Below are 23,050 nucleotides of genomic sequence, written 5' to 3' on the forward strand. Positions count from 1 at the left end.
TTCTTTCCTTCTTTAATCATGGTTTTCTTTAGTTCTTTGAACAGATCTGTAATAGCCACTGTGAAGTCGTCATCCATTAAATCCAATACCTGGCCACTCTCACAGGCAATGTCTGTTGCCTATGCACAGCAAAATGCAAATTAAAACAAGTCTGAGATGCCTCTTTTTTTTTTTCCAGTGACACTTTTCCTTGCTTTAATATTTTTGTCTTTTTCTGCTTTTGAAATGAGCTTTCAATTACAAAATACCAAACCCCTTAAAAATGCCAGCCATCGGCACACCGTGGAGAAGCCCCCAAGTAAGGATAGATAGTAGAGGCAGTTGGCAAGAGGTGGGAAGTGATTGAAGCAGTGGTTACAGATGTTCACAGGAAGCTAAAACTATCCAGCAGGTTGTGTCTTAATGTTAACACAGGTTAGACTAGTCACTACCGTGGTGGGTGGCCTCAGTGTTTGGGTTCAGGTTCTACACGGCGGTCCAATTTCTTCCAGTTAAGAGTTCTTGGCTTGCACCAATCACAGGGTGGCCAGAGGGCACAGGACCAGTCTATTCATTTTTCAAAATGCTGCCATAGGCCTGCTACATGTGTTGAGAGACTTCGGGAGCTCTCCCCTTCAGCAACTGTGTGTAATTTGGGTTTTCTGTCTGGACACGTAGCTCAGCCAAAATCCAGAGGCCATTTGTGAGTTTCAGGGATTGGTACGGAATGTCTTGCCCTTCTACATTCCTCTTGGCAATAGTACAGACATTGTTGTTTTGCAATTTGCTGGAAAGTCTCAGCATTTAAGTGACATTCCTTAATCTGAAACTGAAGTTCATTTTCACTGGGACCATCCTTTCCTTCGCAAGGAATACCTGGTGCTCCATTTTGCCATCTTCTACAAAAAGCACCATTGAGTGGGACGTAGCAGCTGAAGTGGCCTCAGGGCAACGTACTGCACGTCTGGCTCCCCAGACAGCAAAGTGACAGGTGGAGGGGCCACCTTCTACTACTTACTACCTTGTAGTGGAGTCGTTGGGTAACAACTCTAGAAACTTCCTTAGGACTTTTACCGCTGAAAGCACCACCGCTGAGTTGGCGTGAGATTGCTGGGGAGTTACACGTTCCCAGATGTTCTGAGCCTCCCGGCCATCTTTAGGGTTGTAATTAGGGAGTTCAAGATGAAAATCTGTCCCAGTCAGTGCACTCATTTGGGGCCATCAGCCACTTATTAATGTTCTGTGGCTTCAGATCGAGTAAGTTGCCATTTAGGTGAGATTCGCTGATTTCAGAAAATGCTGCTACAGCATTAGCCACCACCATTGGATGTGAATCTGCAATGAGATCCCACAGAGTATCCAGAAATCCCTGATCTTCCACCATTTGGGCATCAATATCATGGAATTTTGCCACACAGACTGCCGCTGTCTTCCTAACGTAGGAATCTTCATCCTTCAAGCACTTGCAGAGCTATTCTGTCATCTTGTCCACCCGGATGCACCCCTGGCCCTGCCTGCCAAGGCCTGAACTAGAGGATTGGGATCCTCACTGTCCTTCACAAAGCTATGGACAGCCATGATGGCCACGTCTGGCTGACTCTTGGTTAGGTTCATCAAATAGAGATACGCAAGCTTCTTTAATTTCAGATGGTCGGTGTGCGTATAGTTTCTTACATCTGGAAAGAGAGAACTGACATCCTGCCTCCGGTCGTGGCAGCAGTCGCTTTCTGCCCAGCCTCCTTCCTCTTTTTCTTTCTTTTCATTGTTGAGTTCAGCCTCTAATTCAAAGATTGCTCCTTTTTTATTGATTGTGAAGTCGCGTGGAGTCAGTCGTGGTTTGGGATCTTTAATGTGCACCAGAGGCAAGGCTGGGGGCGCCACCAGCCCAGAGAGCCTGGCCTGAGCAGTGGTATAATTGTTTCCTGCATTAGCCAAAATTAGAAAGTCAGATACCACCCGGAATTTCTGAGAGCAAAAGAGAATGGGAATCCTTATGGGATGGTGAGGGGATGTAAACTGGTATAGACATTCTAGAGAGCAGTCTGATAGTTCCTGGTCGAATAGAGAATGCATATATCTTGTTACCCAGTGGTCTGCTCCTGGATGCATACCAGGAATTACATCACGCCAGTCCATTAGAGAGCACATACAAAGACGTTCGCCTTCGTGTTCGTAGCAATGGAGAGTCGAAGACAACCCAGCTGTCCGTCCCCAGGAGTGATAAAGAAGTGAAAGAGCTGGATGCATACCACAGAATACCAAATCTCTGGTAGAAGCAATAATCATATACATGACAACATAGATGGTTGAGAGAAAAAAGTAAAACTGAAGAATGCAGTCTGAAGGATGGTGCCATGTATAGAAATATCCAAGAACATGGGGGCGCCTGGGTGGTTCAGTCAGTTGAGCGTCTGACTTCAGCTCAGGTCACGATCTCCCGTTTTGTGGGTTTGAGTCCCGCATCGGGCTCTGTGCTGACAGCTCAGAGCCTGGAGCCTGCTTCCGATTCTGTGTCTCTTCTCTCTGCCCTTCCCCCACTCATGCTCTGTCTCTGTCTCTCAAAAATAAATAAACGTTAAGAAAAAAAAAAAGAAAAATTTCCAAGGACACAAATGAGACACATTAATTGGTGCCTTTGATAAGGGAGGAACAAGAGTGAAAATTAAAAGAGGAAGGGAATGAAATATAAAATAAAAATTGGCCGTACGTGAATTGATTATGACAGTCTGTAACTCTGCGCCTGAGCTACAGAATGAAGAAAGTAAAGATACAAAATCAAGGAAATATGAGGCAAGGTCATCAGACAAATTTTGGGGCTGGGAGAAAGAGGAAGAGAGTCTGAAGGCCTGGAAAGAGAATAAATGGCATGAAATCGGTATCTAAGAGATTCAGAAAGTGAACTTACTGAAAAACATGGAGTTTTCGGTCCATTGGAGGCTTGTGGTCATGAATTCCAAGTGAAATCGGTAAGCCTGCTTGTCTGATTCTCCATCATCGTACAGCTTCTTAGGCAGAAGTGCAGAGAAAGGACGAAAGAGGATTACTGTTGTGTTTAAGGTAAGAGGTGTGAGTGTATTCAAAAGCTGATGGGAATGTGCCAGTAGAGACAGGGGGGTTGAAGATATTGGAGAAAGAAAGGGTAAGGGATGGAGAAGAAGGAGAATACTCTGTCCTGCCCCCCACCCCAGCACAGCACCTTTTCTTCCGAGATAGTAGGGAAGGTTGAGTGGATGCAGCTGAGTTTATAAGTGAGAAAGGGCCAGAATTTGAGGGAATCCCCATCTCAGCCTTTGGTTTGCTTGTGAATGGGCCTAAAATACGTGCACCTAATTGAGTTTCCCAGCCATCACTCCTCATTCAGGTGTCCCAGGTATAAGGCCTCCGAAAATAGAACAATGTGAAGCCTGTACAACCAGTGTCACAGGAAGCATCTCCCTGTGAAATCACCCACCTCTCACTGCTGCTGGCGGTGGAGTGATGCCATTTCTCTGGAAAGAAGTCTGGCAGGGCCTCTGAAGGTCTTTAGAATCATTCATGCCATTTCCCCCAGTATTCCCCTTCTAGAAACGTACCCGTTGCGTCCGTCCCAGCCTATTGATAGTGATGCTCTTGGCTAGGAATGCCCGCGGCACTTTGCCCAGGCCAATATTACTCATAGCAAACCCCCAGACGTTTCTCCCACCACGGCCAGAGTTGTGGCTGGACCGGACCTTTTCCTTCTTAGGATCATTGCAGGAGGCACTTCAGCACAAAACACCAGGGAACTTAGGGGAACAGGTTTGTTACATGCTCTGGAGGGTACGGAGCACACGTGAGGGCCGCACAGCAAGGTCATGGGGAGAGAAAGGGCATGGGCTTTGCCTTTACTGGAGTGTGGGGGGTGGGATGTCTAGGATTTTGTGGGTTTGCTCTTTATTGGCTAATTTAAAACCTAAGAGCACAGGAAGGAAGAAGTGGGATCACTCAAGCAGCCAGTTATCCAAGTTACCCAGGGCATTCTGAGAAAGGGACTAACATGGGCAGCAGGGGGGACAGCCTCATTCCTCATCTGGTTGTTTTGCTGGTAACTGTGTCACACAGCTGGCACTATGTTTCTTTAAGATGGATGTCTTTTGAAATGGATGCGTCCACATTCAAAAGCTTAGTGTTGGATACTTCCACTGAAGGAGCTAAGGAAGTCATCAGAGAGGTACAAAGACTTAACCCGCAAGGATGTTTAGTCTAATGTTATTCCTAAATAACAAATGATGGAATCCACTGAAATGTTCCCATAGTAGAGGAGTGGCTACATTAAATTCTGGTATAGCTATAGAACAAAGTTCTGAGGCGCCTGGGTGCCTCGGTCACTTAAGCATCTGACTTTGGCTCAGGTCATGATCTCACGGTTCGTGAGCTCGAGCCCCGCTTCGGGTGAACTCCGCTTCTCTCTCCCCCATCTCCTCTCTCTCTATCCCTCATGGGATTCTCTCTCTCTCTCCCTCTCTCTCTCCACCCTCCCTTTGTGCCATCTCTCTCTCAAAAAAAAAAAAAAATCCTTAAATTTTTTTAATTGCCATTTTTTGTCATTTTAAATTGCTTTTAAAATAATAGCAGCATTGGAAAATATGCATAATATTAAAGCAGTCTTCCCATGGCCGTTATCTGCGCACCCAGGCTAACTAACATTCGTAGGTGGTAATGGAGCTGAAGTATACAGCCAGCCCTTTGCTTACTCTGCCAGATCTCACTCTGTGTGATTTCTCCAGGGGGAGCCTGCTCACTTCGAGTATCTGATGTACCCCTTGCACTCCGCAGCCATCACCGGGCTAGCCACGTGCATCCGCAAACCCTTCATTGCCACCTGCTCTCTGGATCGATCCGTTCGCATCTGGAATTATGAATCAAAGTAAGGATGAAAGGCTTCGCGACTGCAGCGTGCAGGATCCCAGTTGTTACATTTGTTCATGTAAATTATTTTAATTAGAGAGTTTTAAAATGTAATTACTTGAAGCTCTCAGTTGGAAAAGGTGTTTTGTTTTGTTTTGTTAATCAAGTCTGTCAACTTACCTGTTTCTCTTCCCTTTTTGCTCACGCTTGGGCTAGAACATGGCTTTGTGTTTTATTAAGTGCTTCACCACACGCCAGACACCATGCTAGACAATGGGGACATAAAGATAACACTCCGCCTTCTTAAATAATCTCCTGTGTTCTTCCAGTTTTCCTCTCTCCCTCCAGATGTACTTTTCGTCACATGGGACTCTCCAGACCACTACATCTCTCTCCTCATCACTGCCCCTGACCATCCTTAACTCCCTAGTGACTTTTTCTCCCTGACATGGATTCCCTGAGGATCCCCAGCCTAGAGTGGCCCCCCACTGTAATTTCTCTGTCCTTTGTGTATAGCCACTGGGTTGCCGAAAAGAAACCGTGCGGTCCTTCCAACTCGGGGGATCCAAAGGGAGCTGTGCCTTCAGCATCGCTAGAGAACTCGTTGATCACTTCCCCTATTTCCCATACTCATTGCCGGACACTCTCCTCAAATAACCAAGACCTGGGGAAAAGAGGAACCAAAATTTCAAGCGACAAAGTATCTCCTATGCTATGATAGAAATATGTGCCAGATACAATGGAGGGCTCAAGGGAGTTTCTTAGAATTCCATAATCTTTTTCACAGCACTCTGGAGCTATTTAAGGAATACCAGGAAGAGGCTTATGCAATCAGCCTTCATCCATCGGGGCACTTTGTTGTCGTAGGATTTGCTGACAAACTACGCCTTATGAATCTACTCATTGATGATATACGTTCTTTCAAAGAATATTCTGTCAGAGGATGCAGAGAGGTAAGATGCTGGAGATAAAGTTTCAGTTTCTTGGAAAACCGGGGGTTGAAGTATCAAGAACTAACACACTCTGGCAAAGTGGGACCAAAGTCTGCTTAGAGAACATCGGTGGCTTTAAAAGAAGAAAAGGCAAGAGATCGGGTTCTCCTCTCCCCAAACTTCTTGAGCATATGGCTCTATCCCATTTCTCTCTTGCTCACCAAGATATTTCACTGAACCCCAAGCCTTGTGAGATCCCACGTGTGATTAATTCTCTCTCTGATTGCCGAGTAACAAAAAGTGTCAAAAAGGGAAGTCATCTCAGAATCGGAGCGCCAGCCAGTAGGGAAGGTGAAGTTGGAGATTGGGAGGGGCCTGGGAATAGAAGCGTCACCAGGGAGAGGCAGTAGGCCGCCCATCACACTTCCCCCTGAGGTGACCGCAGAAACCAGATAGTGATTTCGGGAGTTGCTTCCCCACTCTGACGCTTCTACAAACAACGAATGCTGCACTCTACCATCCAAGCAGCGTCATGGTCCGTGCACACACCAGTGGCAGCATCTTGGCCAGTATGAGCTACAGGAATAGCCAAGATGCTGGCTGGTCCTCAGTCCCTCTGCACCTTTCCCCCCCATTCCCACTTCCACACCTGCTTTCAGCCTGAACTCTTTAGGAAAAAGAGCTCTTGACTGTAACGTCCAGAAGGCTCATTTCTCTCATTCTTGCTCTCTTGCTTTGTTTCTTTGTAGTGTTCCTTTAGCAATGGAGGTCACCTGTTTGCTGCAGTCAGTGGAAATGTGATTCACATTTTTGCCACTACGAGCCTGGAGAACATCTCGAACCTGAAAGGACACACCGGGAAGGTCAGTGAGTGAGCAGTGTCCAAGGACACGGGAGGCACAGAGCCAAGCATTATGCTTGCCGAGTGAACAAAAGAGAAGCAATGTGTTTCCTCTTGGAGTTCACGGTCTACTTGGGGAAAGAGACGATGACACAAAAGCACAGGGTAATTACTAATTGCAATAAATGCAATGAAAGAAAAACATGGGGTGTTATGAGAGTAAATAATGAAAGAGTTGGCATAATTTAGAGTGGGGTGTTCATAAAGGCTGGGTCCTAAAGGAGTAGGAAGGAATTAACCAGATAGAGCTTCAGAGGAGCTGAAAAGTCTGTGGGGCTGGAACCATAGGTGTCAGGACAAAACGGGACCCAGCTGAGATTGGTGAGATTAGCAAAGGCCCAAGTGCATGGAACCTTGCAGGCCTCCTAAGTATAAAAAAACTATAAAAAAGATATCCTCCTTGTGCCTTGAAATCACTGAAGATTTTCAGAGGAGGGAATGATATGACCAGATTCGCATTTTAGACTACTTTGGCTGCAGAAAGAAGAATGTATTGAAAGGGTGGAAATGGTAAGGAGACTATTGTGGATGTCTACACCATTTTGGACCATAAAGGAGATGGTACAGGTAGGGAGAAGGAGGTGGATTCAAAAGATACTTAGCAAGCAAAACCAGTAGTTTTCAGACAGAGTGGAGATGGGGCATGAAAACAAGGGAGGGGCCAAAGGTGGAAAGACTTAAGAAGTCGGTGAAAGAATTTGGACAGAAAAAGCACTTGAAAGGCATGCTAGGCAGGGGACCTATTAGAGATGATGGAACTGGAGTATAAAATAGGGTGGTGGTTTGAGGTACACATGGCTGGAACGTTGGGCACATTCCAGCAGTGGTGGAAGGAGCCAGAGAGGTTGGCTACATCCCAGTGTGTGCACCATGCCAAGGAATTGGACTTTACTCTGTAGGTGATGAGAAGCAATTGAAAGGATTCAGGAAAGGAAGTAATGGGGTTAGAAAGGTACTTCTCCAAACAGTATTGAGGATGGATTAGAGGAGAGGGAACTTGGAGGGATGGAGACCAGCTAAGAAGTGAGGGTGAAAGATGAGTCGGAAAATAAACCATGGCTTTGGTAGTAGAAACAGAGAGAAGCACGACATTAAGTTCCATTTTGTATATGTTATGTGCCATGTGTCCAAGAACTATGGTACTCAGGCACGAGGGTCAGGAAAGAAGTCAAGGCTGAAAATGAAGATTCAGGGGATTAGGTGGTAGTGGAAGTCAGAGGCATAGATTACATCACCAAGGGCCTGGAATTTGAGAAGAATCTTGGGCAGAGACAGGTGACCAACATTTCAGGGACTGGTTAAAGAAGAGAAGGACTGCAAATAAAGGCACAGGAGAACTTGGAATCAAGGAATTGTATCAGAGAAGCGAAGGAACTCTTCCAAGATAAAGTAGTTGGTGGTATTAAAGGTCAGAGAGAGGGGCGCCTGGGTGGCTCAGTTGGTTGAATGTCCAACTCTTGATTTCAGCTCAGGTCATGATCTCATGGTATGGTATATGGGATGGAGCCCTGCATTGGGCTGACAGCATGGAGCCTGCCTGGGATTCTCTCTCTCCCTCTCTGCCCCTCCCCTGCTTGCTCTCTCTCTCTCTGTTGCTCTCTGTCTCTCAAAAATAAATCAACATTTCCAAAAATAAGTAAAGGTCAGAGAGAGGTCCTGTAAAGACTAAAAACTAACCATTGAGTGTGGCAAATAACAGGTGCATAAGTGCAGGAACTGTGAAAACACTGAGCTTTCCCGGTTTCAACAATGCGATTGGTCTTCAAGTGACTGTGGAGGTGCAGATGAAAGCATGCCAGGTGATTCTGATGCTCTTTCTAGAACCATGTGCATCTCCTTGGGAGGCCCTCCCTGACCAGTCCAGGAAAGCAGCCCTTTGTTGCATCCCTTTGCAAGTATTTATAACACTGGTTTCTAACCAGGGTTGTATGTTAGACTTACATCTGCAGTATTAAAAATATATATATACAGATGGAGGATACAATAAAGCCATGCACGTGGAAATTTATAACCTTAAATACATATTTAGGAATATAAAAAGATAAAAATCAGTGATATAATCATCTAAAGAAGTTAGAAAAGGAACAGCAAATTAAATTCAAAGAAGATAAAAGGAAGGAAATAGTAAGGATAAGAGCAGAAGTTAATGAAATAGAAAACAAACACAATAGAAGATCATCAAAGCCAAAACATGGTTTTTGGGTTTTGGGTTTGTTTTTTTTTTTAATGTATGTTTGTTTTGAGAGACGGGGGGAGGGGACAGAGATAATCTAAGCAGGCTCCGCACCATCAGCACAGAGCCCGATACGAGGCTCTCATGAACCATGAGATCATGACCTGAGCCAAAATCAAGAGTTGGACATTTAACCAATTGAGCCACCCAGGAACCCCAGGTTTTTTTAAGTAATCTCTACTCCCAATGTGGGGCTCAAACTCAGAACCTTGAGATCCAGAGTTGCATGCTCTACCAACTGAGCCAGTCAGGTGTCCCCAAAACTTAGCATTTTGAAAATGCAAAATGGACAAGCCTTTAATATGACTGATTACGAAAGGAGAAAAAAAGGAGGAAAGGTAAATAACCAGTATGAGGAATGAAAAGGGGATATCAGTACAGATCCTATATAATAAAAAAAGATCATGAGGGGATATTATGAACAACTTTATGAAAATAAATTTGAATAATATAGATGAAACAAATTCCTAGAAAAATTGAGTCTATCGTTTAAAAACCTTCCTATAAAGAAAACTCTAGGCCCAGAGCATATCACTGGAGAATTATATCAACTTGTAAGGAAAAAAAAAAAATGACACTAATAATATTGAAGAAACTCTTGCAAAGTATAGAGAAAAGAGCAAATACTTCCCAATATTGTTCTGTGAGGCCAGCGTAATCATGATACCAAAACCTGTCAAAGACATCACAAGGAAGAAATGCTAAGCTGGTCTTTTTTGTGACCATAGAAATAAAATATTATCAAGCCAATCCATCAATATATAAAAAGGAGAACACAACATGACCAAGTTGGATTTATTCCAGGAATACAAGATTGTTTTACAATTTGAAATCAATTAATGTGGTACACCACATTAGCATAATAAGGATGAAAAAATCATATGTTTATCTCCGTAAATGCAGATATAATTAAATTGATAGCATTTAATATCCATTCACGATTTTAAAAAACAACACTTGGGGCACCTGGGTGGCTCAGTCGGTTAGGCATCCAACTTCAGCTCAGGTCATGATCTTGTGGTTTGTGAGTTCGAGCCCCACGTCGGGCTCTGTGCTGACAACTCAGAGCCTGGAGCCCATTTCGGATTCTGTGTCTCCCTCTCTCTCTGCCCCTACCCTGCTCACGCTCTGTCTCTCCTTCAAAAGTAAATAAACATTTTTAAAATTTTAAATAATAAAAAAATAAAAAACAACAAACTAAAAAATAATGTAACTTCTATTATAAAAATCTTATGCAAGATATTTAAGAAAACCTACAACAAACAGCATACTTGATCCCAAAATTATGAAAGCATTCCTTCTGAGATAGAGAACAAAAGACGATGCCTTCTGTTAGCCTGGTACTGAATCCTAACCAGTGCAATAAGACAAGAAAAGGAAATATGTCTTAGTCCATGAGTCTGCCATAACAAAACAGCACAGACTGGGTAGCTCATAAAGAACAGAAAAGTTTCCTCACAGTTTGGAGGGCAAGAAGTCCAAGACTCAGGTGCCAGCATGGGTAGGTGAGGGCCCTCTTCCTGGCTGCAGATTTCTCATATCCTCACATGGTAGAAGGGGTGAGCTAGCTCTCTGGGGCGTCTTTCATAAGGACACTTACTAATCCCATTCATGAGGGCTCTACCCTCATGACCTAATCACCTGTCAAAGGGCCCCACCTCCCTATACCATCATCTTCTTGGGTAAGGATTTCAACATACGAACTGGGGGTTGCAGGGCAGAGTAAGAGACACAAACATTCAGACCAAAGCAAAATAAAAAGCGTAGAATTGGAAAGGAATAAATAGATCCTCACAGACAACATGACTGAGTATGTAGGAAATTCAAAGGGTTTTCAGAGAAACTATTAAAATTAGTGAATCTAGGAATAGTGTTGGAAATAGCGTCACTATATTTTTTCAAGGGTATTTGTACATAATAGTAACAAACAGAGAATCCAATTTAAGAGGTGGAAGTGGAGCTGAGGAGGTGGTTAAGGACGTGCCCCACAGGGTCGCAGTCTTGGAAATAGCAAAAGAGGTGGCCAGTGGGTCAGAAGGTTGGTTCCTTATGAGAAAATAAGCAAATATATTGAAGATAACGGGAGCCAGGACTCTCACTATTGGAGAAGGGAGTTATAAATATGACAAGGGGAAGATCTAGAGAGTTGTTGTTGTTGTTTGTTTCTTTGTTTAGTGACCTGGCTGAACGAATCCTGAGAAGTCTTTCTTGCCCCTGCAGTGTGCAGCCTTGATGTCCCTGCTCAGATTTTTGTTCTTTTTTTTATCTTTTCTCTGGTTGCCCCTGCGTTGACCTGAGCCACTCATTAGTCACAGATTGGGCTTAGCCCCCTTAGCCAGTTACACTTTCACCCTTTACCATTGGATCTGTGTGGCTGGGAGGCGGCTGTCACAGTTCACAGAGTTCACGTTTTTTTGCTCCTTGTTCAGCCAGGTTCTAGTAGTTTGGAGGCTCTCTCTCTGTACCTGAGAGAGTGCAGCCCTAGCCATGCACACAGTCTTCCAGGCTGCCAGGGATAAATGTGATTTTATTGCTAAGCCTGGCTTCCTGGGAGATGCCCGTGGACCAGAGGAGATTATTATTCAGTTAGGGTTTGGTCAGATGTTATGTTTAAACCCCTTGTGCTAGTGAGGTTTCTGCCCTGTGTTGATGGGTCCCTGTGCAGCTCAGAAGACGCTTTCGAATTTTCCCCATATACTGCTCCGATTGCTCTTGAGTGGGGCGGCTTAGCACATGCGCACAGCCTTCCCGACCCCCGGAGTTGTCTATGATTGCAGGTCTCTCCTTGACCGTGTCTTTCCCTCGTTCTATTAAAATTCTCATGCTCTGCTATTTGCTCATATTGTGGACCTACACCGATATCTCCATCATTTTAGACAATGCCCAGAGGGTAGACTTGTTCATGCTCTGTTCCAAATAAAGCCAGTTTTGGGTTTGCTGAAGGGCACGCACCAGGAAAGGACATTCTGCCTCAGTCTAGTGGAACACATGAGGAGTTCATTCTCCTTTCCCTAATGAGGCGTCTGTGTGTGTGTGTGTGTGTGTGTGTGTGTGTGTGTGCACGTGTGTGCACAGGGACATATGCACGCTTTTAACTGGGTACGCCTTCATCCCCTGTAGGTTCGCTCGGTTGTGTGGAACGCGGATGACAGCAAACTGATCTCTTGCGGCACAGACGGTGCTGTCTATGAATGGAATCTGTCCTCAGGAAAGAGAGAGACAGAATGCGTTCTCAAGTCCTGCAGTTACAACTGTGTTACTGTCTCCCCCGATGCCAAAATTATCTTTGCAGTTGGATCAGACCAGACTCTCAAGGAGATTGCAGACTCTTCGGTGAGTCTGCCCCGGCCCCACCTCTGGGCTGCCCGCTGGTCTGCAGAAGACGGCCTCCACGGGCGCGGCAGGAAGTGTGACGGGAAGAGGGCTCGTCAGAACAGGGTCCCTTCTTCATGGGACGACCCTCTGGGTCATTCCGTTATTGATACTTCTGGGATTTCCTGCCCGGCGCCCTACCTGACTGGTTAAACCGTGGGGCCCCTTTCTCCTTCTGTTTTGCTGGCTGGCTACAGGTCTCTTCCACCCTCCAGGCCCGCAGGTCAGCAACATCTCCAAACTGCATGCTTACCCTGGGGTAGAGACGGAAGTATAGTTACCGCTGTCGCCTCGGCTCGGCCACCACATTTGTTCGAGACCTCCAAACTCTGAAATTTAGGAATTACCACATTTGGCTCCAAATAGCTGAGGGAGGAGAGAAGAGTTCAGCAAAGACACTTCACACAAACGTGGCTGGATCCTTCTCCAGGCGCCAGCGACAGCCGATCCTTGGTGCTCGTCACCCTCCTGGCACTGGGGCCGGAAAGCACACAGACACCACGGCAGCAGACTGACCCGAGACGGGTTTTGCCATGATTGGAGCCCAGCTGAGAGGAAGGGGTCTCTCCACTGTGCCCCCAAGTAGCTTAGTCCTAATTCTGTGGTGGCTTTTACAGTGCTGAACCGGAACAAGCCCCTTCAGGCCAGGCCCGCAATTCACGCCTCTTGCTGTCCCCACTAGCCGGCGCACACAGCATGACCCACGCAAACATTCCCTAAATGTTTGGTGGGAGGGTAGGTGGGTGATTGGATGGAGGGAAGGCACGGTGAGTGAATTCACGAAAAACAAAATGAGTTTCCTGATAGTATAGTTTTGTTTGTGTAACGGGCATTAATAACTGTTTGCTGAATGACTGTATGATCCGTATCGCATTCTGAGTGTGAGATGTGAGGTAGCCTAGCAGTCACGAGCAGAGACACTCGGGCCTGACTGCCACTTCCTAGGTGGGTGCTGTCTCTGTGGCTCTGTTTCGTCATCTTAAAATAGGGGTAACGGTAACTGCCCCCAAAGGGTTTTTGTGAGGATCAAATGAGTTACAACATGCAAAAGCCATAAAATGGGGCTTGGCTTCCTTGTAAAAAAAATTTTTTTAATGTTTATTTAGTTTTGAGAGAGACAGAGACAGAGCGTGAGTGGGGGAGAGACAGAGAGAGAGGGAGACACAGAATCCAAAGCAGACTCCAGGCTCTGAGCTGTCAGCACAGAGCCTGACACGGGGCTCGAACCCACGAACCGTGAGATCCTGACTTGAGCCGAAGTCGAACGCTTAACCGACTGAGCCACCCAGGCGCCCCTTGGCTTCCTTTTATTAATGTTAATCCTAACTCCCAGAATACTTGTTCACCAGTCAGGCAGCCAGGATATACTGAAATCAGTGCCTTTTATGCGTAGGCACCATGCCAGGTGCTGTAAGGAATAGAGAAACATTTTTTAGTACAGAACTTGCCCAAGTGTTGCTGTTACAGGAGAGGAGGGAATGACATGGGGCCACAGCTGAGCCCCTCACCCTGAACACCCGTCTGTGTTCCAGATCCTTCGAGAGATATCAGCCTTTGATGTCGTCTACACAGCCATCGTCATCTCGCATTCTGGGCGCATGATGTTTGTGGGCACCTCGGTGGGAACCATCCGTGCGATGAAGTACCCGCTGCCTCTGCAGAAAGAATTCAATGAGTACCAGGCCCATGCGGGTCCTATCACCAAGGTGAGAAGGGACCCTCTCTTTAGGGGCCCATTCCCAGAACTAGCTCTCCATGGATCCATCTGATCCTGCCCTCCACACCCTGCTTCATCCTTGCAACCCCTCTCTGTGTCTCCTCTCCCCTTATTCCTCTCTCCCTCTTTATTCATCCAACCACCCATTCAATGAGCCCTTATTGGCTACTAATACTCTTTGTTTAAACTACTCCCACGAATATATCTTAGGAGATCATCAGAGGTACACCTAAAGATTCATGCACAAGGTTGTTCACCATAATACCATGCATAATAATGGGCCATTTGAGAGACGCTGTATGCCATCCACCCAGATCTCCCATCTGCTGAGTGCTGGCTGCCGCATCCGGCTCTCCTCCCCCACGGAAGTGCCCTGGACCAAAAAGAGTCAAAGCCCAGGAGATGAACCCCTCCGTCCCCCTGAAGACACAAAACATGAACGCACATTTGTAAATTGTCCCTCCAACAACACCAACACCCAAGGCTTTGAACTATGTCCCAAACTCTACACTGCCTTACCCGCAGACAGTATCCTTATGAAGAAAGGATTTTTCATTATCAGCTGGAACATTCCGGTATTGAGCCTGGGTCTTGCACTCTAAACTGAAAACTCCCCCTCTTCTCTTCATAGCAGTGAAGTTTTGTGGATAAGGTATTTATTTTTCTGATAATGAAAGCAACACGTATTCACTTTATAAATAAAAATCCCTATAGTATCCTCATTAATGTTTTGATGCCTTTTCTCATACTCTTCTGTGTACTTTTGTGTGCATTTTAAATAAATAGAGATTATACTGTATGTACTCTTGTAGGCTGCTTTTTTTTTAATGCTATTATAAGCATTTTTTTCATATAATTAGGTGTTCCTCAAAAACATGATTTTAGTAACTACACAAATATCCCAGTAAATGATGGACCATAACTTAATTCTTCTCTTACAACTAGGCTTTTTTTTAAAATTTTATTTATTTTTATTTTTATTTTTTTATTTTTTTAGTTTATTTATTTATTTTGAAAGAGAGAGAATGAGCTGGGGAGGAGCAGAGAGAGAAGGGGACAGAGGATCTGAAGCAGGCTCTATGCTGACAACAGAGAGCCCGATGTGGGGCTTGAAAACATGAGCCATGAGATCATGACCTGAGCTGAAGTTGGACACTTAACCGACTGAGCCACCGAGGCTCCCCTACAACTAGACATTTATTTTTATTTTTTTAATGAGAGGCTTTTTTACTGTTTATTTATTTTGAGAGAGAAAAAAAGAGAGAGAGAGAGAATCCCAAGTAGACTCCACACTCAGCACAGAGCCCAAGGCAGGGCTTGATCCCACAACTATGAGATCACAACCTGAGCTGATCAAGAGTTAGATGCTTAATTGACTGAGCCACGCAGGTGCCCTGAGACTTTTTTTTTTTTAAGTTTTTTAAATTTATTCTGAGAGAGAGTGTGCACGTGTGCAAGTGCAAGCAGGGGTGGGGCAGAGAGAGAGAATCTTAAGCAGGCTCTGTGGTGTTATTGCAGAGCCCATCTCAGAGCTCAATCTCACAAACCATGAGATCATGACCTGACCTGAAATCAAGAGTCAGATGCTTACCTGACTGAGCCACTCAGGTACCCCGGCATTTATTTTTATTTTTTTTATTTTAAAGAGAGAGAGAGAAAAAACATGAGCAGGGGAGGGGCAGAGGGAAAGAGAGAGAGAATTTCAAGCAGGCTCCGTGCCCAGTATAAGGTCGACATGGGGCTCAATCCCACAACTGTGAGATCATGACCTGAGCCAAAATCAAGAGTTGGATGTTGAACCGACTGAGCCACCCAAACGCCCCTAAAACTGGGCATTTAAATGACCTTATGAACTCTAATATTCTGCTCTACAGATTTCTGTGGGCATCTCTGATTATTTTAAAGGCTAAATTGCTAAACAGGGGTAAAAGCCCCAAGTGAAAGAACATTGCCATTTGTAAGGTTTGGTTTTTTTTTAATTTTTTTAGCGTTTATTCATTTTTTGAGAGGCAGAGAGAGACAGAGCATGAGTGGGGGAGGAGCAGAGACAGAGGGAGACACAGAATCCGAAGCAGGCTCCAGGCTCTGAACTGAGAGCACAGAGCCTGATGCGGGGCTCGAACTCACAAACCATGAGAACATGAGAACATGACCCGAGCCGAAGTCGGACACTCAACCGACTGAGCCACCCGGGTGCCCCCATTTGTAAGGTTTTGACGCACATTCCTGATGGTGAGAAGGCATCTTCATAGTTGATTCTTTTGCTTTCACTTTTTATTTTGAGACGATTATAAATTCATAGGAATGTAAAGATGACATATGTCCAGTGTACCCTTCTCCCAGTTTCCCCCAATAATTGTATCTACTGTAACTATAGTATGGTATCACCCCAGAAAATTGACGTTGGTACAATATGTGTGTGTGTTTCGCTGCCGTTCTATCACGTGTATAGATTCCTGTAACCAGCACTGCAATCAGGGCACAGAACTGCTTCCTGGCCACAAAGAGCCCCCTCGGGCTACCTTTGATAGTGACACCCACCCACCCCTCACCCGCCTCCCTCCCTAGTCCTATGCAAACACTTGTTGGTTCTCCAGTTCCATAATTTGTCATTTTATTTATTTGTTTATTTATTCAGAGAGAGAACATGCCATGCATCCTCCATAATTTGTCATTTTAAGAATTTTATATAGGGGCGCCTAGGTGGCTCAGTCAGTTAAGCGTCCAACTCTTGATCTGGGCTCAGGTCGTGATCTCATGGTTCACGAGCCCTGCATCAGGCTCCACACTGACAGCACAGAGCCTGCTTGGGATTCTCTCTCTCTCTCTCTCTCTCTCTCTCTCTCTCTCTTTGCCCCTCCCCCACTTGTACACACACACACACTCTCTCTCTCAAAATAAATAAATACACCTTTAACAAAAAAGAATTTTATTTATTTTTCCAGCACGCCCTAAGAATTTTATATAAATAGAATGGTACAGTATGTGACCTTTTGACAGTGGCTTTTCTCGCCCAGTGCATACCCTCGAGCTCCATCTAAGTTTTCTCATGTATCAATACTTCATTTCTTCCATGGCAGGAATGCACCATAATCTGTTTAGCCATCTGCCTATTGCAAGATAGTTTACTGTTTTCCCAGTTTGGGGCTATTACAAATAAAGCTGCTATGACCAATCACGTACAGGCTTCTGTGTGGACCTTCCTTTCTCTGGGATAAATGCCCAGGGGAATGATTGCTGGATCATGTGATACATTTATGTTTAGTTTTTTTTAAGAAACTGCCAAGCTATTTTCCATTCCCACCAGCAATGCGTGCAAGATCCAGTTTCTCCACATCGTTGCCAGCATTTGGTATTGTCACTATTTCTCATTTTAGCTGTTCTAACACGTGTGTAGTAATATCTCCCCGTAGTTTTAATATGCATTTCCCTAATGACTAATAGTGGTGAACATCTTCTTGTGTGCCTCTTTGCCATCTGGATACCTCTTTGGTGAAACGTCTCCATATTTCTTGCCCACCCTCTAGTTGGTTTGGGTTTTTTACTGCCGAGGGTTGAGAGTTCTTTTTATAATCTAGATAATAATTAACTCTTCAGATTCCAAATCCACAGAGGACATGACCCAGTCTTGCTTCTTTTATTTATGAACAGAAGCTTGTGAGATGTATCTCATTCTTACCCAGGATCCTGTCTTCCTTCCCATGAGGATGTGCCCAGGGTTGGCTGAATGGAGGCCCTGCACACAGCCAGCTCAGTTCTGGTCACCCACGACCTCTGAAAGCTTCCTCTCCATGCTCTTTCTCTCCTCAGATGTTGCTCACCTTTGATGACCAATTCCTGCTGACTGTTGCTGAAGATGGCTGCCTGTTTACCTGGAAGGTCTTTGATAAGGATGGTCGAGGAATCAAGCGAGAGAGGGAAGTGGGCTTTGCCGAAGAGGTGCTCATTACTAAAACAGACATGGAAGAGAAGGTAAGAATTGGGTCTAACGAAGAGAGACGTGGAAATTCCTTACCAGACTGTGTCCAAACTCCTGGGACTGGCATTCGAGGGCCTGTGTAGCCTGGCTACCCCCCACTGCCCAGCACAGATCCCCCCCCGCCCCGGCTCCTTACACATTCCCTGCCTCCACCATCATGCTGCCCTCCTCACTGCGGCTACATCTCTTCCCACCCCCACCCTGCCCATCATCCTGCCACGTGGTCATCTTGACTTACACTCTGCTCCACGTGTAGCCTGTGAAACTACCTTTCATCTTCCTACTCTTTGAGGACAGGAGCCATGACATGCAGTTCCCTTGGGTGACCAGCAGTTTCTAGCCCATGCTAGACACGTGAAGACAGTCGATCAGTATTTACAGAATTGAACTGACAAGCTGACTATACCCGTTGTATCTGGGAAACTTAATAATTGCTAGTAGAGCCTTCTTTATATAAAAAGAAGTTATTTAGAAAACGTCCCTGAAAACCAGTTCTCTTCATAATAAAACAGTAAAGGTAATAATAACCAGCATATTTTTTTTAGGTTTTCTACAAATCAGGCACTGCACTAATTACTCTATAAGTATTTTCTTATTTAAATCTTATATCATTTCTGTGAGGAAGATACTGTTACTCTCCCCATGTTTTAAGAAGTGACTCTGGAGGAGTGAAGTGAAGTGTAGTAGGACCAGAGTTCTGACCGAGATTTAATCTAGAGCCCACTCTCTTCATCACTACCCCAAAGGGCCCTCCCTGCTGTAAATGCATTAAACACTCTAGGAAGACGTGTTTTGAGAGTTCTGTGCCACGCTCCCTAAGGGAGATGCCAAAGGGATGGGAAAGTCACGAGGCTTACAGGGAATGGCAGAGCTATGCATTCATTGCTGTTCATTCAGGATCTAGAGTGCATTTATTGACTACCTACTGTTTGCTGGGTACTGCGGATGCATGTATAAAAAGACAGGCATGGGCCCTGTGATCAGGAAACACAGTCAAGTAGAGACGAGAAAACCATCAGAGCAGCAAGGCAAAATGGCCCCAAAGCAGGATGATGAGACCCAGGTATTCCCAGAGATCCCTACCAGAGCTCCCTGGAACTTTCTGCAGGAAAGGAAAAGTGGGAGGAAAGGATAAGGGAGAGCCTATGAGAGTCAGGATCTGACCTCCTGCGGGAAGGCAAGCACGTCTTCTGTTCCTCCTCCTCTCTGTTTTCTCCCCCATTCTTCCCCAAGGGTAGGGGAAAAGAACAACTAGGAGACACCAGGCTGTGCCAAAGGCCTGAGGTGTCTGGGCTGACTCCTGACCCAGCCCCCAGCTTGGCCTTGTTCTGCTCACCTCCTAGAGCCCCTTCTATCTCTGCATGTGAGAGACCGCAGTCCTACTCCCTGTAAACCTCCCTGTCCTTCCCAGCTCCCCCCTCCTTGCTCTCTCTCCACCTGTCCTCTAAAAGTCACATTTCTCAGAATTCCCAGCTCTCTTTTTCTTCTTGAGACTCTATGATATTCTACGTAACTATCTCTCACAACATGATTTACCTACTCATTCATTCATCCAACCACTACTTACAGAGGTGCCCTGTTATGTGCCAGGCACCATACTAAGGTCTAGGATGACAGAAATGAAAGACATGTGGGGGCCTTGAGCTCATAGCCTGGAAGGAGGCATAGGTAAAATTAAAAAGGGAAACTAAGTGTGTTACAGGTGTTATGAAGGAACGATGCCCTGGGGTCACAGGGGAAGGGACCCTGACCCAAGCGAGGTGGTACCAGAGGAAGTAAGTGAGCCTTGGACGGAGCCTTCCTGAACAGATGGGAAAGGTTCTTCCACACCAAGGGGTGAGTGTGCAGAAGGATGAGACAGGTGCTCCGGGGAAGATGCTAGGTGGGGCCAGAGATGAGAGGGTGTGCGGAGCTGGAGGGTCTTTTTACACCCAAAGTGTTTCCAAAGTGTTTCAGACTTTGGAAATTGTTCCTAAGGACCCACTGATAGATATAAGTTAGGGAATAAGCTCAGGAGAGCCTCGTCTGCGGCCAGGTGCACGGATTGAGGAAGGATGATGAGCATGTGGCCCAGACACAATGTGTCAGAAACCAGCGTCGCCATCACTAAATGTATTCCATAGTCCGAGGCAGACCCCGGGGTGACCCACTCATCTGATAAACATTCACTCAATGCTATGTTGCTGGCCCTGTGCTAGGCACCCAGGAGAAGGCAGTGAATCAGGAGAGGCCAAGTGCCACTCGTAGGGAGCATCCTACCAAGGAGACCATCTTCATCCGTGGCCGCGTCCCCTTCACCCCACACCCCGCCAGGCACCGTGTTCCCTCAAATCTGTCTCTTGAATCTCTCCATTCCACCATCCTGCCCATCCCCTGCCTGTACTATGCGGTACCCCCTCCCCACCAATCCCTCTGTCTTAGTGCTTGAATCTAGCCTGGGCTACACACTGCCATCAGAGAGGTCTTTCTGAGACCAGAGTGAGCTCAATCAGGTTGGACAAGGGCCTTTAGAGGACCGCTAGGAGAAAATCCTAATTTCTTATCATGGCCGGCAACGACCTTGATGGTCTGACCCCATCTCGGCCTCCTCTCCCTCTGCCTCCCACCTGCACCGCATCGCACACAGCGCTTTGACCAGGCGTCCTCACTCTTATCCCTGACTTTGCACATGCAACCTGTGTTCATCCCTCATCTCAGTACTTCCTATGTGCCAGGGCCACACTTGTCCTCTGGGCAGGAATGCAGAAATGAGCATCACACATTCATTATTCTCTAATTGTCCATGGCTATGGGGGATATAGACCAGAAAAGATGAGACAGGGATGCATGGGGGGGGGGGGGAGGGTGATCATGGATGAGTGAGAGGAAAACACCTGTGTGCTCACCATCTCTGTCATTAACATTAACTTTTTCAGGAAATGAAGGGTGTGTACATCACAGTATTTTTAGAAAACTTTGACATCAGCGAATGCAACAGATTGAAAGAAATCACTAGATGTAGGAACAAGCAAGACAGGACGAGTTAGGACCTAAATTAATGTTAGTGAGGCCAGAAGAGGCATAACAGACATTGAGAGGGACAGATTGACAGTCCTGGGAAGCTGCCTGGCTCTGGGCGCTCATCACAATTTGTAATGATGTGTTTATTTGGCTTCCTCGGTAGACGATAGAGTCGATGGGGGCAGGAATCACAGTTAACACTGTTTCTCAAGTACCTACTATGTGTTAGGCACTCTTCTGGGTACTAGGCATGTATCAGTATACAAAGCCAACAAAGATTTCAGCCTTCCCGGAGCTTAAATTCTTTTTTTAAATGTTTATTTATTTTTGGAGAGGGGGAGAGAGCAAGTGGAGTGGGGAGAGGGGCAGAGAGAGAGGGAGGCAGAGAATCTGAACTGGCTCCAGGCTCTGAACTGTCAACACAGAGCCCAACGTGGGGCTCGAATCCACGAACCGTGAGATCAGGACCTGAGCTGAAGTTGGATGCTTAACCAACTGAGCCACCCAGGCGCCCCTTGGAGCTTAAATTCTAATGAGAAAGAAGACAAAGGACAATAAATTCATAAGTCAATTATATTAGAAAGTGCCTAGATCTAAGAAAATAATAAAAAATGAGCAGAGTGAGCAGGGTCGTGAGTGCCGGGAACAGGAAGGGAAGGGTCGCAGGATTAACTAGTGTGGCCCAAGTAGACCTCATTTAACAGGTGACATTAACACGTATTGGAAGATGAGAGAATTATTAGCGGCATGCCTAGCACCCAGTAGGGCTCACTGAATGGATGTTGTGAGGGCAGAGGAGGAAGCCCATATGTTATATGTTTCCTCGTTTTTAGCCCGTGGGTCTTGTGGGGAAAAGATGACAGGTTCTAGTTGAGACACATGAGTCTGAGGCTGAGCAGAGCTGCAGATCTCAGAGAGCTCAAGGCCCCGGGTTAAATATTCCCCTTCACCCCCACCATGAATGTTCTTGACTCTGATGTCCTTCTCCCAAAGGCTCAGATCATGCTGGAGCTGAAGACTCGTGTGGAAGAGTTAAAAATGGAGAATGAGTATCAGCTGCGACTGAAGGATATGAACTATTCTGAGAAGATTAAGGAGCTAACAGATAAGTTCCTGCAGGAAATGGAGTCCTTGAAAACGAAAAACCAGGTCTGTCTGAGAGACTGAGCCAACAGCCACAAATAATGAGACATTGCCAATTTACTCCAGATGGAACTGCCCTCCCTTACCCAAGCCAAGCCCAAACAATGAACTATATGATACCGTGTGGTTTTTAAGCATAGTTGCTAACATCAGAAATGCTTACAGCAAAGTGCGAAGTGGAACAAAGAAGAATACAAAACCGTAGCGAATGGTATTAATTAAGTAAAATAAATACACATAGAACAGTTCATAAGAAAATAGCCCGCAATGTGATTACTTCAGGAAGTTGAGATTCTGGGTAATTTAAATTTTGTTCTTTCTACTTTTCTGTGTTTTGCAAATCACCTACAATGAGAATATATTATCTCTGTGATCAAGAGAAACTTACTTAAAAACAAAATGAAAAAGGTAACAAGAAAAGCAAAGTGTAGAAAAAGAAGAGCTACCAGAATATTGATTTCTGGATTGTCAGTAGTTTAAATAAAATTAGTCTAAATGGTCCCTCCTGTAGTCAGATTTGATCCACAGGACTTCCCAGAATAACCCCCTTTGTTCACAAATCTGTCTTGCCCTTCATCTAAAACCCCTGGCTTAGAGGGTATTTGTTCTTTTATGTTATCGCCATGGGTCAGAGAGTTTAGCTAAAAGGAAAAAAAAAGCCCCTGGCTGTTAGTTTTATTATTTTATTCCTTTGTCAACAAATACTGACGTGGTGCCCTCCACAAGCTCAACTCGAAGTTATTCCTGGGAGCGCCCCTCTGCCTGCAAGGAGCTTTCCTGCTCGATTAAAGAAAACACTTCTTAGAAGCTGACACATTAACACATCCGAGGATTTAGTTGACGGCACTGTTCAGACAACAGAGAATTCAAATGAATCCTTACTTTTTCCACCTCAAAATCCATCTGCTACATGTCCAAGACTGAACTC

At 45.5% G+C, this 23,050-nt stretch overlaps 1 protein-coding gene across 8 annotated transcripts in view; it reads left to right on the forward strand.

The window, feature by feature from the left end:
• CFAP57 (cilia and flagella associated protein 57) overlaps positions 1-23,050 on the forward strand; it is a 78,828-nt gene that overhangs the window by 14,508 nt on the left and 41,270 nt on the right. For all 8 annotated transcript variants that reach the window (XR_006221330.1, XR_006221329.1, XM_042996843.1 and 5 more), the window contains exons 7-13: positions 4,725-4,864; positions 5,633-5,798; positions 6,527-6,640; positions 12,032-12,244; positions 13,816-13,989; positions 17,811-17,972; positions 21,973-22,128. Coding sequence is in view for 6 of the 8 variants with exons in the window: in XM_042996843.1 (XP_042852777.1) it covers positions 4,725-4,864; positions 5,633-5,798; positions 6,527-6,640; positions 12,032-12,244; positions 13,816-13,989; positions 17,811-17,972; positions 21,973-22,128 (1,125 nt within the window). In the remaining 2 variants the exon portion in view is untranslated. The remainder of the gene's footprint in view (positions 1-4,724; positions 4,865-5,632; positions 5,799-6,526; positions 6,641-12,031; positions 12,245-13,815; positions 13,990-17,810; positions 17,973-21,972; positions 22,129-23,050) is intronic.

The sequence above is a fragment of the Panthera tigris genome, chromosome C1 (genome assembly GCF_018350195.1).
Source record: "Panthera tigris isolate Pti1 chromosome C1, P.tigris_Pti1_mat1.1, whole genome shotgun sequence".
In the NCBI taxonomy this organism is placed as follows: domain Eukaryota; kingdom Metazoa; phylum Chordata; class Mammalia; order Carnivora; family Felidae; genus Panthera; species Panthera tigris.